Raw genomic sequence first — 21,134 nt, forward strand, 5'->3', positions numbered from 1 at the left:
AGGGCTATCTCTCCAAGCTTGGAAGGCTGCTGCTGATGGGAGAATCACCTGGTGCAATTGCTGAGGTCTCTAGCCAAGTTTTTCCTTCTCTGTCCACACACCTGGACACTTTCCCCTCTGATAGGTCGACTTGTGTTTCCTCTCCCCCCAAGACTGCCTCTTGAGCTCTCCCACAGTTTGTGTGTCTGGCCTGCTGGCATGCGTCTACACATGTCAGGGGTGGATAGAAGAATCTCCAATTGTGCACCCCTTTTTTGTCGCTAGACCTGAAGGCAAGGAGGGTAGGCCTCTGTATACCCAGAAGTCTCCACGTGGGGGATGTTCCCACCAAGGGAGGGGGGATGGAGCTCACACACAGATCCCACTCTCTTGAGCTCCTCCACACCCTCCCAATGGGCACAGGCTCTCACATGCAACCTGACCCTGGAATTGGGATGTCATTCCCACACTGCCCCACCCTGCATCTGTGCTGTCAGCAGGTGAACGTGCCACATACCTGTGGGCAGGAGGATCACAGACTGACATTGCCGTGCTGGCTGGGGATGGAGACATGACCTCAGTGCTAAAAGCAGGTAACTCAACACAGAGAACTCTACTGGCTGATATGAATAGGGGCTGCGGACTTCCTGCAAGGCTGTTGAGTTGGGCTGCACCCATCTGCCCTCCTCTCCAAGCCCAAGTCACAGCAGAGTGGCCACCCTCTTCTCCATGCCACTGTAGTGACTATACTGACTGAGGCAGGCTCAGCTGGGAGTGCACTCTCTTTGTGGGGAGCCAAGTTCCTCAGCATAAGGTACTTTGGTGATTGCTCTGAAGTGAGTGTGGCCCTGCAGCAATGAGTTCTTGAGCCAAAATCAATTGACCAACTGACAATTTTTTATTCAGTGTTTATTGTGCTTAGACATTTGGAAGTTGAAGATGGACTACAAGAGATACAAGAAACCATGCTTCCTGCGTTCCAGAAACATCAGGGGACATGGGATTAAGATATTAAATCAAAACTAATAGTATAATAATAAGTTCCTGCTGTGAGTGGGGCAAAAATTTGTGCTTCAGAAGGTAAAATTAAACTATGAATAACATTCTAAGCAATGGGCAAAGTCAAAATGGCTTAACTCTCACCTATGTTAATAATCAAATTGGAGTTTTGAAACAGGCCCAGGGATCAGTGATTATGATGACAAAAAATTCTTAGTTGCTGATTCTCAGTCACTCAGTCCTATAGATTCTTGCTTAATGTGCCTGAAGGCATCAGATAATAATTTTGTAAGGAAATGTTTATTGGTTTGCTCAGCATAATACTTATTATAGTACATTACAAATAGGACAGGTGGTACAAATGCGACCATTATAGCCACCACAATAATTCTTACTTTCATCAAAGAATTCTTGATAAAACTGTTAAGAAATATTTATTTTTTATGAGAGCTGAGAAGGAGTCAATGGTACTAACTGGGAGTGGGTGGAGATTGTCCTATGAAGACCAGAGTATTGGAATTCATATATGCGGCTTTGGTTTAGTCACCTCCTTTATATCACAAAATATACACTCTTCCAAAGACACTGAGAGAGTGCAATGAATGTACAGAATTCCTAGTCATTCATCAAGTGCCCTAGGTTAAACTTTTCTTGATTTCTGAGTTTTATTTACAATGTAAATTGGGGTCTCTGGTGTTCTTAGATGTTTCTAGAAGAACAAAGCAGAAGTCCTTAGGGAAAGTCAGGCTCCACTTATGGTCCCATCTCTTGACTCAACCTTTAGAACAATAGGTTTTTCTGGTTGAAGAAATCCTGTTGGACTTATTTTCACAGGGACCTGCAACAGTTAAACAAACATATTGAGAAACAATAAATGAAGCAAATGAAGACAAGATAGAAACAAAGTAGAAAAGATACATTAAGGACAATAATGCTTTGCAAATTTATAAACACTACTTTTAACATCATGTATCTTGAATTCTGTATACTTATTCTATAAGCTGTGTGAAGACTGGATACTGAAAGCATTCTTTCACCCATCATTTAATACAATATTTATTGAGCACCTATTTTGTGCCAGGTCTGAGACAAACTCATGTTGGCTTGAGTTTTTTTAATTAAATTTTATGTATAATGAATGAGGCTTAAAAATTTATTCCAGATTCTTAGGTGTTACTGCAAACTATTTTTGAACAGCCATATAAAGGTCATTTCGTATATGTTGAATTTTGAATTGTTCTCCTGAGTAGGTATTATACACTTTAATCACACAGGCAGTCTGAATTCTAATCAATCCAGTAGCCCCTCTCAATTGAAACCATGCAGTATAATGATGGTAAGTTGCCTTTAAAAAGTATTATGCTTTTGTTTTCTAATATCTACTCCAGTTTTTTCAAACGTAATGCAACAGGGGAACTTCTCATGTTCTATAGCATTTTGATTAATACTTTGGGCACATGCAGATGTCTTTGTTATAGAATGTCTTTTGTTCTTTTGGGTAGATGCCCAATAATGGGATTGCTGGAACAAATGGTAGGTCTATTTGTATATGTTAAAGTTATTTCCATATTGCTTTCCGCAGAGGTTGCACTAGTTTGCAGTCCCACCAGCAGTGTATGAGTGCTCCTGTCTCTCTGCATCCATGCCAGTATTTATTGTCATGGGTTTTGGATAAAGGCCATTCTCATTTCTGAGGTGACCCAACACAGATTAATATTTGTAAAGCTCCCTGGTGATTGCAATGTGGTGCCAGTGGTTGTAACGCACTGTCATGAGAGAGCTTCTGTAAGTGCGGGTGGAGGAAAGCACCCCTCGAAAGCCATGCTGAGATAATCACTGCACTGTGTGATTGTGCAAAACACACCTTTATCTTTCCAATTGATTTGAAACTGAATTTAACTCTTGCTCAAGGTCAATTCATGAATGGATTAGTAAAATGTGGTATATGTATACCATGGAGTATTACTCAGCTATAAGAAATAACGGTGATATGGCGTCTCTTTGGTTCTCCTGGAGAGAGTTGGAACCCATTCTATTAAGTGAAGTATCCCAAGAATGGAAAAATAAGCACCACATGTACTCACCAGCAAATTGGTTTCCCTGATTATCACCTAAGTGCACATTTGGGAATAACACCAATTGGGTATTGGACAGAGGTGGGGGCTGGGGGGAGGGGATGGGTGTATACCTACTTGATGAGTGCGATGCGCAATGTCTGGGGAATGGACAGGCTTGAAGTTCTGACTGAGGGGGATGGGGTGGGGGAGGGGATGGGTGTATACCTACATGATGAGTGTGATGTGCACTGTCTAGGGAATGGACACACTTGAAGCTCAGACTCGGGGGGACGGGGGAGCATGGGCAATATATATAACCTGAACTTTTGTACCCCCATAATAAGCTGAAATAAAAAAAATAAAATAAAATATTTCCATAAAGAAAAGCCAAAAAAAATTATTTTTCTTGCCACTACTAACTGGCTATGTTACAGAAACTGGACATACTTATGTCATGTTAATCTGCATTGACTTTACATGATCTTTATAATTTGGTCATTATAAAGCCATGTTTTGAATTGCAGAACTGAAGCACCTTTAAAGATCACTAATGGATCCAAATACATTATTTGACCAATAAAATAAATCACTAAAAAGATGAACAAGCATATTCTTTTTTTATTTAGACTCCACAGTGAACAAAACTCCTAATGGAACATTATTTATACAGAAATTTTACTGACCTGTGTTTCTTTGCAAGGTTTGAAGGAGAAGTTCTGCAGTATTTTGACAAGAGCAAGTTTCATGCTTATGAGAGCAAATCTCATGCCAATGCAGTTTCGGGGCCCGGCTCCAAAGGGCAGGTATAAGTAAGGATCTATGTTGTCTTTGTTCTTCTTGCTGAACCTGGCTCCACAATAGTAGATAAAAAAGATAATGAGAGAGAAACCACAAAGGATATATGTTAAGAATTCTGACTTAGACCTCCTGTCACCACATGCAGTGGTAAACAAAATACTCTGATGGGTTAGTCATGGCAATCTTGCTATGGTTATTTTGCTATGACAATTGTAAGCTATAGATCCTTTCCATTCTCCTTATCCTACAGGAGCTGTCCGTTTTGTTCAGATGAGATGAGTACTGTTTCAAAAATTTACCTCTAACTGCTAAAATTATATTCCTGGTCGTGATGTGCTCACACTCTAAAAGGCACATAAGTAATGGGAATGATTAATGAAAAAGTAGTTTCCTGCCTCAAGTCATACTTATGTTGGTCATATGTACATTGAGGAAAGAGCAGGAGAAAATATCTAGCACTATTTAAATTGGGCTCCTTTTTTTCGTTTTCCTCCCTCTCTTCTGCTTTCTTTTCTTTCTAAGTCTCCTGCTCCCTCCTCTTCTTCCCTGTCTTCTCCTTCTCCTTCTTCTTCTTCTTCTTCGTCTTTGTCTTCATAGCTCTCCTCCTCCTCCTTCCCTTACCCTTCGTGCTCCCTGTCCTCTTCCTCCTCCTGCTCCACCTCATTCTCCCCCTCCTCCTCCCTCTTGTCTTTCTCCTTCTTACCTCACGATCTCGGCCTCTCTCTCTTTCCCCCACATAGAATAATTTGTCAGGTCATTTACATGGGAGTTTGATGCTACTTTCCTGCAATACAATCACAGCTTCCTTGTCTGTGTGTTCCTCTAGGCTATCAATTCTTTGAAGGTTAGACCTGCATTTTGTTCAGCTTGATTCCTCACTATATGATTATATGAAGAAAAGATGTTGTTGTGGGTAAAGTGATAATGACATTGTGGTGTTGTGTTTTAAAAGATGTGTTATATTCTGGAGAGCATTCTAAAATATTTAAAGGTGATTGCTTCAAAATAACAGGAGTTTGGGAGATGGTTGTGGTGCTGTGTGGATGGGGCAGCTGACACACATTGATCATTCTTATGGCGGGTGATGGGTACATGCAGATGCATGAAAAGTACTCTATAGACTTGTTTCTATAGAATATACATGCATATATGTGAAACATCCTCCATTATAGATTTTTTTTAACGTTTGGATGTCTCACATCCTGGCCCAGTTCCTGACACTCAGTAAGCATTTACTCTCTGTTTGGCAACACAATGAATCCACAGGGAGTACACTGAGTGGTCTCTGATTTTTTGTTTTTGCAGGTAGAGGAGGTTGAATTTCTCAGGTTCAAAGAAACACAGAATTCTGCTGCTCCAGAAAACAGAGGACTTGGTCAATTCTGATTACTCTTCCAACACATATGTGCAGACTCCATGGTAGCCCAAGGGACACCACGGCCAACAAGACAAGCTTCCTGCCATCATCTGGCTTGTATTGATGGGTCCATAAAGTCTGGCTCCCAGGCCTCTTGACTCACCAGCCAGTGTCCTAAAAACTGTATTCTTAATTTTGCCTTCTAATAGAATAATGTAAAGACATCAACTATGTCCAGAGTTCCCAAGACCAATATTGGCACTGTATCCCCAGAGCAGCCTGCTGGAATGTCTGAGAGGTCTAGAGAGCTATGACTATGCTTTGGAAGAGTCACTGACCACTGAGAGTACAGAGGACCTGGCACAGGACTGCAGCCACAGCCAGGACCAGGAAGACCTGTGCTCTCCTCTGTCCTCAATGGCGTGGCTTACACCAGCAGAGATGAGGACTTCCTAGGTCCTCACCCTGCACCTTTATAATTATCCTCAAGGAAACAGCAGCCAATGTTGAGCAAAAAGGAATGTGGAAATATTTGTTAAAGTTGGTGGTAAATTCAGAGAGATATAGGAACAGCACAAAAAAGATGTAAGGAGTAAAAAGCCTATACTAACATGAAGTACGGGTGAAATGAATTATGGCAAATCCATACCAAAAATATATAGTTAAAAAGGATAGTGGATAGTGGATAGTTTACTCTGAAATAAAGTAAGAAGCTGTTCAAACCTAAATAAAACATGATAACACTCTAGTTTTGAAAAAGTTATATATGCATAGAAAAATGTCCATCAGGGCATACCTCACTTAATTACTAAGGCTTACCTTATGGTGTTTTGACTGTGTGTGGCTATAGTTTTCCTTTTACTAATCTATGGTTTATAAACTTTCACAATTAATACATTTTTAATAGGAAATTTGTACAAATAAAAAGACTTAGAAGAAAATGACTGCATAACACATGATAATTATGTACATTAAGAGATGTCAGAATGTGCTTGAACCAGCCTGGTTCAGGGTGGGCTCCCTTTCCCAGGGGCCTTGTACCTTTCAGGGCGGAACTCCTCGGGCTCTGGCCAGTACTTTGGGTCCCAGTGAAGGACATGAGTTGGTATCATCACCACTACCCCTTTGGGAATGAACAATCCTTTGATTTCAACATCTTTCTTACAGACCCTCTGGATTCTTCCAGCAATGGGGAATAATCTGAGAGTTTCATTCACCACCATGTCAAGATATTCCAACTGTACGAGAGCATCATAGGTGGCAGGTGACTGGGAACAAAGAAAAGCCAATATTTTAATAAATTGAGACTTGGAATTAACTGTCAACACAGTCTATTGAGTGTTATTGAAGTGTTAGGGGATCAAAAGAAACATATTAGGAAAGGACCTTCACATCCATAAGGCATTTTAAAAGCTATCCAGTGCTTGATCTGCTCAATGTCCCATTAGACATGTGGAGATGTTATGGATATGGGAGACCTCCGGGGACATCCGCTACCCAGGGACTGAAATCCCGAGCATCACCACATAGTGCCTTTTGTTCTCTCATGAACAAATGTGAAGAAAGGAGGATGAACATTTCACCACAATATGTCAAAGTCAATGTCACCTTGCAAAAATGAGGCCGCAGGTGCACCCAGGAAAGGGAAAGATCATGTAAAGAGCAGATACGCCTGTTCCACATAAGGCTGTTTAGTTGGAAATCCTGCTTGGTGGCCCTTTTGACTATATACATAAAATGTGGGCAGAGAGACTATAACAACTCTATAAATAATTTGAGGATAAATTAGTCCATCTCTAACCCAAACAGCACAAAAGAAGGTTAAGATTGGAAGCTCCCAGGGCACACAATTTCAATTCCAGTAAAAGTTATAAAGGGGATAGAAATCCCACATTCAGCCCCAACCCCTCTTGCTCAAACTGTCTACTACTTGTTGCTTAAGGGATTGACTATCAGCTCTAAAAAAGGTCCCTTTGCATTCACCTCACTGTCAGACCAGCCTTACCAGCCCCAGAGGCCAGGTCTGTTCACACCACAAAGGATCCCAGGTGAGCAGAGATCTGAAGAGAGTGTGGGTGATATGTCCCTAGCACTTCCTACTGGATTTGGAGGCAGGAGTGTAGAAGTTAAGAGATTCCACAGGAGCCAGATACCCTGGTTCCTACTTGGCTTCTTCACCACTAGCTCCATGACTGAAACATGAGACAGGTGTTGGGTAGAGTTGGGTCTACCTCCCCAGTGCCTGTGAGGCCAGGTATGATCAGATAGCAGCCAGAGAAGAGCCTGCAAAGCTGTCTATCCAGATATGGGAGCAACAAATGCTTATTGTTAGATACCACTATGCTTTTCTGGATTTAATTTTTTTTTTGCATTATTATGGTAACTGATAATAGATGCAGGAAGAGCAGCACTGTTTTACAAATATCTTTTATTTCTGGGAGCAGCGTCCATAAGCTATATATCTCCCTTTCTCTTCCTCTTTAGAGCCTTCCTAAGCAGTGCCTGTGAAAAACTCAAGGCTTACACATTTGGAAAAACCCCTCCTAGGAAGTGGTGAGCAGTCATCCTTGCTAGGGCTTCACCTCCTCCCTCCATCTCCACGTATCATCCACTCACCTTATTTGGCAAAGCCACATCAATCTCCTCCTGCAGTTTCTGTTGGACGTCAGGGTGAGTGGCCAGTTCATACATAATGAAGGTCAGAACACTGCTAGTGGTCTCATAGCCAGCAAACATGAAAGTAATTGACTGGGCTATGATCTCCATATCAGACAGACCTGAAAGGAGAGAAAGGATATGTTAGGGAAAGCAGGTCAATGTAGAAGATCACAGTTTACAGGAAGAAAAATCCAAGTGAGCTCCCAAATCCCTAGGGATATAAGTGGAAAAGTGGAAAAGTAATTCAGAGTCACACGAGGTGTGGTTTTCATTCTGATGTCTATGTTATAGAGCCAGAGCAAGGCAACATTGTATAACTAAGTTTATCTCGACCTGTATATGATTGTGGCCCATTCACTCCTCATTATGCAGTCCTCACCACCAACACATCTGGGTTATTTCCAGAGAGCATTTCTGGCTTACATACTCAGTGTTATGGGTGTGTCCCTTGGATGATCATAAAAGTACTTCAGCTGTAAGTGAAATATAGGGTATCCTTGTGCGCCAGGAAAAATTTAAAGTATTTTAGTTACAATAGAGCTTGAAAATTTTTGAGAATTTGCAATACTGAGACTTGAGGGAAAATTGAAGATCTTTTCTCTACACATGGTTGAGGGAACTTAAGGCAACAACACTGGGCTACAGATAATCTCTTGCTACTCCAAGTGTGGTCCATGGACCAGCAGCATCAACAGGATCTGGCAGCTTATTAGAAATGCAGAATCTAAAGCCCCACCTAGACCTACAGAATCTGTACCTGAACTTTCAGGAGACGTTGGGATTTGTGTGCCTGAGAAGCATGGATTTTACCTTTGAGAGGCATCGGGTACTAGAAGATCAAGGACACAATTTTTCAAAATAGACTATCTCAGGATGTACAGAAACTACAGAAATAGACAAAAAGCTCAAAGGGTGGTGATTGACCCTAGTCTGATGAATGGCACTAAAATAGCAGAAGCCTTTATGATTACAGGTTGGCCTCCTCCTTGATTGTTTCTCTGGATAGAAGCTGAGCACAGTCAGGGTATGGTCTGTTTCAGTGGACCTGGATTCGGACCTTTATGTACCCAAACGATTGAAATACATATGGTGCCTGCCCCAACCATATAATTCATTCCTAAAAATAATACAAAATAGTGTGAGAAGTGTCTGCATAGTTGTGATTTTTCAGTGACAGTTCTGTGATGCTTCATTTGGTAAATTCTACTACCCAATTTTTTTTTTAAATGAAACAACCAGCCTTTCTAGAAGCCAGTCCTTGTTTCTAAAAGCTATGCAGACTTGTAGCATCTAATCCTCATGCTGCCATAAGAGTGTTTCTAATCACCAGTTTAGAAATGAGACATTTTTGTTTAGTCCTGAATTGAACCCAGCCAAGACTTTAATACTATACATATAGAGCAGCTTTTATGCAGTCAGCCTCAACCCCATGAAACTGAATTGAAATTGTGCTATAATCTCAAAGTTTAGAGCTCTGCTGGTCAATGAGATAACCACAAGACACATGTACCTATTTAAACTTAAATTTTAATTAATTAAAATTAAATACATGTTAAAATTCTTCTTGAATGGCTGTAGCCACATGTTCAGTGCCCAGTAGCCCCATGTGTCCAGTGGTTACTATATTGAACACGGAAATGATAGACTATTTCCTTCATCACAGAAAATTGGATTGGGATAGATAGATCGATAATAGGTAGATAATGCATACACAGATGATAGAATAGGTGTACACACAGACATGTGTACAGTGCTGTGCTGGAGCAAGTCCATCCTTGCTCTAGAGAACCAATTGTTAAATATTCAGGACTTTTGTGAGGTGAGTGTTAAACTTTTGAAGCTTGAAACTGACCATGATTCTTATTTTGCCACCATCATAGGTATTATAATTTGAGTCAGAACGTTTCATTGATGGTGAAACTAGTTAGTGAAAGGTCAGGAAGAATAGGATATTTCATAATCTAAAATCTTTCCCCATAGATTACTTGCTCATTATTAAGGAAAAAATAAATGTTTACAGTAGATTGAGCTTATGACCACACTTTCACCAAGTATTCCCAGTTAAAAATCACCCTTACTGGGCCAGTGTGCCTCCTGATTTGATGTTCAATACAAATTTCTTGGCAGAGGTTCTGACTCAGTAGATCTGGATGAAGCTGAGAACCTGCATTTGTTCTGATGTAGGTGATCCACAGACCCCTGGCTGACTTCCAGGCATGACAGGCTGGTTCAGGGGTGCCCATCTTGCTTTGAAAATGGCTATTCCTCTGTACTTCTAGAGGGTGCACAAGCTACCATTTCTATTATTTGAATGGGTATCATTCTGCAGTGTGCCAGAAATTCTCCTATTCCTGAAAAGCTTCCTGCACATTTTCAGAATAAGACCCTCCCTCTGGGCTTCCTCATCAGGAGTTCCCAGAAGTCCTCCTTGGTTACCTTTATGGGACTCAGTTTCTTTTGAATTCTGGGAGTCGATCATCAGCTGAAGAAAATCTACTCGGTGCTGGAAGCAGAAAGAGAAATATCAGTGACAGAAAGTGACTAGTGAAGTCAGAAATAAATCAGGAGTGCAGTCCTCAACCTCCCTTCTGACAATATGGGCTCCAGATGTCCAGAGTCTGACAGGTGTTGTCTGAGTCACCAGTGAACAAAAACATCCATCTAAGATCCTGGAGGGTAGGATGTTTCCCTGGGAGAATTCCAGCTATCACATGCAACTGCTTTTTGGTCTTCACTCTCCCTGATCCTTTGCTTCTCTGGCTTTTGGACACTGTTTCCTGGCCTAAGAGTTTCCTGTTCCTTTTCCCATCACACCTGCTTTCTAGGACTTAAGTTCTTTTTGTTCTGAGCCCTTCATTCTGAACCAATGGTCACATAGATTAATTTTCTTACATTTTCAGAGCTCCTTTGCAGTTTCTTTGTGGTAGCATCTTCTAGTGCTCCACCTTCCCAGAACTCTATACAATCTTTAGTGATATCTGGGCACCCACTTCTGCCTCTGTGACCTGCAGACATCCTTGGTCTGGTCTGGAGCCCTCGTGAGGGCAGAGCTGCATCAGCCAGCTTGAAGCCCCTGGGCCCAAAGAAGACCTTGGCTAGCTTCAAGCATTGCGCATGCTCATATTTAACATACGCTATAATAAGCAGGTAGCCAGAGAAGGCTTTCCATGTGAGAATGTCTAAAATAACTTGAAATGATTCCTTACCAGTCTAAGATGTTGGGCAATTAAAATAGCAGTATAATCATTGTTAAAGAGTCATCGTTTTCCTCTGAAAATTTATTGAAGTGAAGGGAAGTGGTCACGTTTTTTCTCTCTGACATTTATGCTATCACATACTAATTGTTGTGCCTGTTATTAAATTTTAAATGCAGACTGCCTCACTCATTCTTATATCTGTCTCGCATCCTCCACCTTCTTCATTCCTACAAAATGAATTCTTCTTTTATTCTTTACTTAAGCTTTCTGTCTTCCTTTAAAAAATATACTTAAATGCCCAAATTATAAGAATACAATTTCCCAAATTATCAAATAGTGAGCATCTTGATGTAACCACCACCAGATCTTACCTTTTGTTTATCTTGGAGGCGACTTTCTTTCATCCTTTTTACAGAGTTTTTTAAAAAGTTTGTAACATCTTTTGGAAACACAGAGATATTTAATACTTCAAAAATTGGGATAAGGAATGGAAAGATTACTATAGGGGATAAAAAAGAAAACCATCATGTAAACACAAAATTTACCTGGAGCAATTATAATTTTCTCTAGCATGAGTGTGAAAAGTAATAGACTTCAGGGTTCTCAAGTAGGAACTATTCCCTCTATGCCCTTAGCTCATCTTCCAGGCCAATGGCTGAGCAATGGCACATCTACACTTAGGGCCCACCACTATAACTGTGAGATCAATGACCTCTTTTGCATTTTGGGTGACAGGGTTAAACTAACAGGATTAAATTCCCTGACGTCTCAACCCTTATATAAACTCTGGTCTGCTGCTTTAATTAGTTGTGCTTTTCATGAAATAGTTGTGATAGAAATAATATATCCTATTTCCTTAATCTACTGTGGGATGAAAGTAGAAATCAATAACTAAAAGAAATTTAGGGAACTCAGAAGTATGTGGAAATTAAATAATGTGCTTCTAAATAACCAATGGGTCAAAGTAGAAATCAAAAGGTCAATTAGAAATTGTTTTGCGATGAATCAAAATGATGACATGATATGCCCAAACTTATGGGATGTAAGAAAAGTAGTGCTCAGAGGAAACTTTATAGCTTTAAATGTCTAAATTTATTAAAAAATATCTAAAATCTATAATCTAACTTTACACTATAATGTAGTGAAAAAAGAAGAACAAAATAAACATAATTTGAGCAGAAGGGAAAACTATAAGAATAACTAAAGTATGTACTAATAACACAGACACTTAAAACAATATAGAAAAATTAATAAAACCAAAAGATGGTACTTTGAATTATATCATTAAAATTAACAAAGCTTTAGCTAGATTGACCAAGAAAAAGGAGAGACAACTTATCTTAATAGTCTCAAAAATGAAAGAAGGGAATTGACTAGGGACATGAACACAATTAAATAAAGAGAAAAGCAATGAAATAAAAATAGAGAAATATCATTGAAATCATTTGTAGGAAGTGTCCATAGTAGGCAAATCTAGAGAGACAGAAAATAGATTAGTGATTGCATAGAGCAATGGGGTTCATGGGTTGGTGAGAGCTAAAATTCCAAGTCTCTACACTTCAACAAGAAGACATAACAATTTTAAATATTTACATACATGACACAGTTGTGCCCAGATTCTGAAGCAAATCCTACTTGATCTAAACAAAATTATAAACAACAGCACTATAATGGCGGAGTACTTCAATACCCCACTGAGAACAGGATAGATCATCCAAACAGAAAATAAACAAAGAAACACTGGGTGTAAACAGAATTCCAGATCAAATGGGCCTAACAGACATTCACAGAACTTTCTACCCCAAAACCACTGAACATACACTCTTCTCATCAGCTCATGGGACATTCTCTAAGATTGACCACATCCTAGGCCACAAAACATGGTTCAACAAATTTAAAAACTAGAAATTATATGATATATCTTCTCAGACCACAGTGGAATAAAATTAGAAATCAATTCAAACAGAAACACTCCTCTCTACACAAAGTCATGGAAACTAACCAACCTACTGCTGAATGACTCTTGGGTCAAGGAGGAAATTAAGATGGAAATCAAAAGATTCTTTGAACTAAATGATAAAGGAAACACAAGTTATCAAAATCTGTGGGACACAGCTAAAGGAGCCCTCAGAGGAAAATTCACAGCCTTAAAGGCTTACATCAAAAAATACAGAAAGATCACAAATCAAAAATCTAATGAACTCACTCAAAGAACTGGAAAAAGAAGAGCAAACCAGTCTCATATCCAGCAGAAGGAAAGGAATGACCAAGATCAGCACAGAACTAAAGAAAATTGATAGCAGAACAACTATGTGAAATATTAATGAAAGAAAAAGCTGGTTCTTTGAAAAGACAAATAAAATTGACACGCCTCTTGTTAGATAACCAGAAGCAGTAAAGAAAGGACTCTAAAAAGTCAGTTAGGAATGAAATTGGAGAAATTATAATGGATACTGCAGAAATACAAGATATCATCTCTGAATACTATAAACATCTCTATGCACATAAACTTGAAAATGTTGAGAAATGGGAGAATTGGTAGAAACACACAGCCTCCCTAGGCTCAATCAGGAAGCAATAGAACTCCTGAACAGACCAATATCAAGTACTGAAATTCAATCAGAAATAAAATGCTTCCTAAAAAAATAGTCCTGGACCACATGGTTTCACATCTGAATTCTACCAGACTTACAAAGAAGAACTGGTACCTATCCTACAGAAATTATTCCACAATATTGAGAAGGAAGGAGTACTCCCCAACACATTTTATGAAGACAACATCACCATGATACCAAAACCAGGAAAGATCTCAACAGAAAAAGAAAAGTATGGACCAATATCCCTTATGAATATAGATGCAAAATCCTTAATAAAATGCTAGCAAATTGAATTTACCTGCTAAAAAAAAAAAAACCATCATGACCAAGTGGGCTTTATCCCGGAGATGCAGGGATGATTCAACACATGCAAATCTATAAATGTAATTCACCACATAAACAGAAGTAAAAGTAAAGACCAAATGATCTTCTCAATAGATGCAGAAAAAGCATTCTACAAAATTCAGCACCCTTTTATGATAAGAAGACTTAACAAAACACTCATAGACAGGACTTACCTCAAAATGATAAAACCCATACACAACAAACCGACAGCCAGCATCATACGGAATGAGGAAAAATTGAAAGCATTAATGCTTAGAACTGGAACCAGACAAGGTTGAGCTCTGTCATCACTTCTATTCAACATAGTGCTGGAAGTCTTAGCCAGACAAGAGAAGGAAAACAAGGGCATCCAGATGGGAGGAGAAGAGGTCAAACTACTGATCTTTGCTGATGATATAATCTTATATCTAGAAATCCCCAAAGATTCTGCCAAGAGACTACTGGAATTGATAAATAAGTTCAACAAAGTCTCAAGTTCGAAAATGAATGTAAGCAAATCGGTAGCATTCATATACAGTAACAACAGTCAAACTGAGACCAAATCAAAGACTCAATATTTTTCACAACACTAACAAAGAAAATAAAATACATAGGAATATATTTAACTAAGGAGGTGACAGACCTGTACAGGAAGAGCTACGAAACACTGAGGAAGGAAGTAGGAGAGGACGCAAAGAGACGGAAAACCATACCATGCTCATGCATCAGCAGAATCAAACTTGCTAAAATGTCTATACTGCCCCAAGTGGTCTACAGATTCAATGCAATCCATAGTAAACTACCAACATGATTGTTCAGAGATCTAGAAAAAAAATAATTTTATGCTTTGTATGGAACCTGAGAAGACCCCCACATAACTAAAGCAACCTTAAGCAAAAAGAACAAATTTGGAGGCATCAATTTACCAGGTTATAGTAATCAAAACAATATGGTAACTGGCACAAGAACAGAGACAAAGACCAATTGGAACAGGACTGAGAATTGAGACATAAAACCATCCTCATTATAGCCATCTGGTCTTTGACAAAGAAGACAAAAATATACATTGGGGAAAAGAATGCCTATTCAATAAATGGTACTAAGAAAATTGGATAGCCACATGTAGAAGACTGAAACAGCATCCACACCACTCACGAGTCACAAAAATCAACTCATGATGGATAAAAGACTTAAACCTAAGGCATGAAACTATATGAATTCTAGAAGAAAACATTAGGAAAACTCTTACAGACATTGGCCTAGGGAACAAATTTATGAAGAAAACCCCAAAGCAATCATAGCATCCACAAAAACCAATAAATGGGACCTGATGAAATTAAAAATTTCTGCACAGGCACAGAAGCTTTCAGTAGAGTGAACAGACAACTTACAGAATGAGAGAAAATATTTGCATGCAGTACATCTGATAAAGGGCTGATGACAAGAATCTATATAGAACTCAGGAAAATCAGCAAGTAAAAATCAAATGACCACATTAAAAAGTGAGCAAAGGTCATGAACAGAAAATTTTCAAAAGAAGATAGACTTATAGCTGAGTAATACTCCATGGTATACATATGTCACAATTTACTAATCCACTCATGAATTGATGGGCATTTGGGTTGTTTCCACATCTTTGCAATTGTGAATTGTGCTGCTATAAACATTCAGGTACAGGTGTCTTTTTTATAGAATGACTTTTGTTTCTTTGGGTAGATGCCCAATAATGGGATTGCTGGATAGAATGGTAGCTCTACTTGAATCTGTTTAAGGTCACGCTTGAATGTTCTGACTTAGGGGGATGGGGGTGGCGGGGAGGGAATGGGGGTATAACTACATGATGAGTGCAATGCGCACTGTCTGGGGAATGGACATGCTTGAAGTTCTGACTTAGGGGGATGGGTGGGACATGGGCAATATATATAACCTGAACTTTTGTACCCCCATAATAAGCTGAAATTTAAAAAAAAGACTAATGGCCAAGAAACATATAGAAACATGCTCAATATCTCTAATCATCAGGGAAATGTAAATCAAAACCACAATGAGGTATCAATTAACTCAAGTGAGAATGACCTTTATTAAAAAGTCTGAAAACAACAAATGTTGGTATGGATGTGGACAGATAGAAACACTCATATGCTGCTGGTGGGACTGCAAACTAGTACAACCTCTACAGAAAGTAATATAGAGATACCTCAAAGAACGAAAAGTAGAACTAGTATTTGATCCAGGAATCCCACTACTGAGTACCTATCCTAAGGAAACAAAGACATTATATAAAAATGACATCTGCACTGAAATGTTTACAGCAGCATAATTGAAAATTGCAAATACATATAAACAACCCATGTGCCCATCAATATATGAGTGGATTAATAAAATGTGGTATCTGTATACCATGGACTACTACTCAGCCCCCAGAAGCAATGGTGAACTAATACCTCTTATGTTATCCTGGATGGAGCTTTAGCCCATTCTCTGAACTGAAGTGTCACTAGAATGGAAAAACATGCACCACATATACTCACCACCAAATTGGTACTAATCGATCAATACTTATGTGCACATATTGAAGTATTATTCATTGCGTGTCAGACAGGTGGAAAGGGGAGGAGCAGATGAGAATATTCATACCTAATAGGTAAGGTATGGACTGTCTGGGTGATGGGCACACGTGTAGCTCTGACTTGGGTGGTGTCAAGGCAATATATGTAATCTAAACTTTTATACCCCCATAATATTCTAAAATAAAAAGAACAAAGATTAAAAAACAAAATAAAAATAAAAAATAAAGCAAAGTTAAGAAAATAAAAAGAAATTACAGGTCCCTGAGTTGATGAAAATATTCTAAAGTGGACAATGGTAATGGTTACACATATGTTTGAATGTATTATCAACGGCTGAAATGTCCATTTTAAGTGTGTAAATTATATAGTATTTGAATTATATCTCAATAAACTAGTTATTTTAAAAAAGAGAGATAAAGAAATAATAGTTCACATACTTATTGAGAAAAAGAATGGATCTAAGAGATTAATTTTTAAGAGCCTCTTGGTCTTTTCCACAAAGGGATCTTGTGGGTTGTTGAGGGAATCGATGTTCACTCCAAATGATGTGGCCGTGATCACATCCATGCTATAGGCCCCAAAGATGCTGAGTACAGAAAGACACAGAAAACTGAAATTAGCACTGCTTTGCCATTCTTCTAGTACACATGCAGCAAGATGTGTGTGTAAATCCATGAGAACTGTCAGGAGATGACAAGAACTATGGCCTTTTGGAACTACCTGCTGGATCATCTCCCCTACAACTCACTCATGATGTGATTATCAAGTGCCAGTGATGCAGCTGGCCCTGTGCTGGGGGTGGTGGGGATACTAAGTCAAGATAAACCTACCTCTGAGCTTAAGGAGATCAGGTACAGGAGGTCAGAGGCCGAAAGTCAGATAAACTACAGGAGAGTGTGTTCAGTGTGGATGACAACAGGGATGTAAGCAACATGCTTCAACAGGTCAAGACTGGAATAACTAACTCTTCCTTCCTAGGTACTCAAGAAAGGTGACATTGCCTCAGCAGAGAGTCTATGTCAAGAGCTGATTGATCTTTAACACATTACAGAACAGCAAAACCCTGTTCTGAGTGACCACAAACATATTCTCTCCTCTACACTCTCTGTTAAGGCTCCTGAAAGGCCCACTTCCCCCAACTCCTATGATCTGGAGTTGGCCTGTGGACAGTAGTATCTCTGTAAAAGGTAAAAACTGAGAATGTTCCTAGGTAAAAACAGATTAGATGACAAAATAACAGATCCCACCAAAATTTATTTAGGGGGGGTCCCATTTTTGAGTGACCACATGTCCCCAATCTACCTAGGACAGGCTCAGTGCACACCTGTCTTTCCTGCATAATTCAGAAATATTTCAGTTTAGACATTAAATGACACGATTGCTCTAAGGATCGCCTTTACAGGGCTCTCTCTCTTTTGACATTGAGGGAAGGAGAAATGGTGGGAAGTTTAATATTTAGTATTTCATGGTATCTTCAGTAAAAATATGAAGGGATTGAAGTTCTCCCAAGTTTCCCATTGTTAATCTTCTGCCCTGTCCCTGCCAGCCAACAGGTACCAAGCCACTTGACCTCCCACCTTTCCATACTCTCTGTGCCCAAAACTTTGGTACAATCATGTTTATTCTTTCTAAGCTATGTATTTTGTCTTCCAGAACATCCAAAGATCACATCATCAGATTAATTACTCATGGCTCTTGTGCACAGGGGAGAATACCCTTTGCCATTTCCAGTGCCCTGAATTCTCATGCAATCTGCCCCATCCCTGGGTGGCCCACTGGAGTTCTAACACCACACCCCTGCTTCTGTCTGGTCACTGAAATAACTTAAGTGGGAATAGCAGCTCTGTGTTAGGCAGCTAGAGGGTTTAATGACAGCTCAGAAGCCCAAGACTAGCCTTTTACTTACTCTTTCAAGTTGACAGTCTTGCCTTTCTCTGCTTCCTGCCTCAGGTTTCTCACCAACACATCCGCATACTGGCTCATGATGGGGAACATCTAAGCACAAAACACAACACCGCACATAGTTAAATGTGTAGACTCAAGTCCCAGAAGGACATGGCTTTCTCTAGCATGGAGTAGTAAGTGATATTTTATAATGAATTTTATGATATGTCTTCTGGACATAAAGATAGAAAGCCATTTTTAGAAAGCTCAACCTCAATGGACTATCTCCTGGTAAGGGACCATAATGTTACTTTCTCCCTGTTCCCAGATTCATACTTTCAGTTTCTACATAGAAATTCTTGTAGTTTCTTACCTCCTTCAGTTTTCCGCTGGTGAAGGTTGGAGACAGCAATGCTCGTATTCTCTTCCATTCTTCATCTTCAGAAAAAGAGACGGCATTTTTCATAAATCCCATTGGACCAAGAGGCTGGAGGTCAAATCAAAAACATTTCGTCTTTTATAAGTTTTGTAGATCTCCACAGATGTAAAAATGTGTTAAACAGACATCACTTATTTAACATATATTAAGTGACTGTCTCCCAGGTGGTGGGCCCCATGCTAGGTCCTCAATGTATTATAGATTTATCCCAAATGGCTACCCTCCTCTGAGCCTCTGTGTGTGTGTGTGTATGTGTGTGTGTATGAGGTCACCCAGCCACCTGGTGTTGTTTCCAGCCTCTACATCTCAGTCTCCTTTTAAATGTAAATGATCCCCTGGTGGGGAACCTTTTCTACCAGGGTAATAGAGAGGAACCAGACCTGTACCTCCTCCAGGGCTGTGCAGAGAAAAAAGGGACTGGTGACAGTTCACCAGATGGCCTTGGGAGTCTGCGGATTGCTTGAGGCTACTTCTGTCTTTACTTACAGCATAGTATGAACAACTTGAAAAAGTAATACCTTGAGTTAGTAATTTTTTTTAAAGTGTAGATAATACATAAAAGATTATGAATGTACTTTGAAGAAATAATACAATTACATGAAAATCCTTTTCTCTTTTTTTTTTTTTTTTTTTTGAGACAGAGTCTCACTTTGTTGCCCGGGCTATAGTGAGTGCCGTGGCATCAGCCTAGCTCACAGCAACCTCAAACTCCTGGGCTGAAGCGATCCTACTGCCTCAGCCTCCTGAGTAGCTGGGACTACAGGCATGTGCCACCATGCCCGGCTAATTTTTTTTTTCTATATATATTTTTAGTTGTCCAGATAATTTATTTCTATTTTTAGTAGAGATGGGGTCTCGTTCAGGCTGGGCTCGAACTCCTGACCTCGAGCGATCCACCCGCCTCGGCCTCCCAGAGTGCTAGGATTACAGGCGTGAGCCACCATGCCCGGCCCTTTTCTCTTAATTTTTTCCCACAGGAACAGAGGAAAAAGAAAGAGATAATTCTGTTTCCTAATTTGGGAATGGCTAGAAGTCCTCTGGAAAAAAAGAAATAAAGTGGCAGGTGTGAACCTATAGCTGTTCAGACTTACTATATAGCTACTGTAGTCAAGACAGTGTGGTACTGGATAAGGGATAGACACCGTGATTAATGCAATAGAATAGACAAGGAGAAATAGACACAAAGAGGCCCAAATGATTTTTGACAATGGTGCAAAAAGCAATTAAATGCAGGGAGGACAGCCTTTCCAAAATGGTGTTGGAACAATGGGAGAGCCATAGGCCACAAGAAATGGACCTTGACCTAAACTTCATGCTTTATATAAAAATCTTTACACTGATGTAAAATGTTACCATTGGGGGAAAGAGGATGAAGGGTACATGGAAACGCCATATACTTTTTTTTTTACAATTTCCTGTGAATCTATCAGTATTTCAAAATAAAAGTTTAATAAATAAAAAGATAAACGTATAAAGTTAAGACATGGATGCCTACCCGCCGGTTTGTGAAGACAGAAAAACATTCTTTCACTAGCACTGTTTTGATCATGTCGGGATCCGTGATAGCCAACAGAGGCCGTCGACCATCATACAACCTGTGTCAGGAAAACGGAGCTGATTAAACTCTACAAGCCTAATTCTGCAGCTGGGGCCAAACCCAGGAGTCCAGACTTTTATCCTGACATTATATAATCCATACCCCAGTTATATAATACACAGCAACATTAGATCCTAGTTCAAGTTATGGTAGGACACACAGCAAGGTTCTGACCACGCAGCCACTGACTCTTCATAGAATGAAGGGAAATGTGGCTCAAGTGGGGAAAACACACTTAAATACAAAATAGCTGCTCTACAAGATCATGGTCAGAAATAACAGGAAATCTTTGGTATGAGGTACTAAGGCAGAGGCAAAACATTCTGCCACTTGCTTATAGCGTACACAGGATTGCACCTCTTCTGTGTCTCTCACCAAGCCCCAGCAGCTCTGAAAGGGAACAACTGCTGCAGTTTGATGAGGCCACCCTCAAAATCATAAAGCCCATTAGCCCACTGGGAACACAGTGGTTTAATATATTCTGTATCTCTTCTTCAAAGTCAGTAGAATGGAGTAGACAAAGAAAAACTTGTACATACTTCTCTTGAGAAGTCTTCACTTAAATTTAAAAAACAACACACAAAAAAGCTCCACACTTGCAGAAAAAGCAAAACAAACAAAAATACAAAACAAACAAAAAAAACAACAAAAAACCCCCCAAAAAACCCAGATTACAAA

General features: G+C 39.5%; 1 protein-coding gene across 2 annotated transcripts in view; it reads right to left on the reverse strand.

Annotated features, from left to right (window-relative positions):
• Positions 1 to 871: 871 nt before the first annotated feature.
• Positions 872 to 21,134, reverse strand: part of LOC123631589 (cytochrome P450 3A4-like) — a 29,387-nt gene continuing 9,124 nt past the window's right edge. The window contains exons 4-13 of one of the 2 annotated variants that reach the window (XM_045541379.1): positions 20,355 to 20,454; positions 18,794 to 18,907; positions 18,443 to 18,531; positions 16,974 to 17,122; positions 11,417 to 11,484; positions 10,285 to 10,351; positions 7,807 to 7,967; positions 6,232 to 6,458; positions 3,719 to 3,881; positions 872 to 1,816 (exon numbers count right to left, since the gene is read on the reverse strand). In XM_045541379.1, coding sequence (XP_045397335.1) covers positions 1,721 to 1,816; positions 3,719 to 3,881; positions 6,232 to 6,458; positions 7,807 to 7,967; positions 10,285 to 10,351; positions 11,417 to 11,484; positions 16,974 to 17,122; positions 18,443 to 18,531; positions 18,794 to 18,907; positions 20,355 to 20,454 — 1,234 coding nt within the window. In that variant the 3' untranslated portion in view covers positions 872 to 1,720. Of the gene's footprint in view, positions 1,817 to 3,718; positions 3,882 to 6,231; positions 6,459 to 7,806; positions 7,968 to 10,284; positions 10,352 to 11,416; positions 11,545 to 16,973; positions 17,123 to 18,442; positions 18,532 to 18,793; positions 18,908 to 20,354; positions 20,455 to 21,134 lie in introns of both variants that reach the window. The other variant, XM_045541378.1, reaches the window with a different exon arrangement.

The sequence above is a fragment of the Lemur catta genome, chromosome 2 (genome assembly GCF_020740605.2).
Source record: "Lemur catta isolate mLemCat1 chromosome 2, mLemCat1.pri, whole genome shotgun sequence".
NCBI classification, from domain to species: domain Eukaryota; kingdom Metazoa; phylum Chordata; class Mammalia; order Primates; family Lemuridae; genus Lemur; species Lemur catta.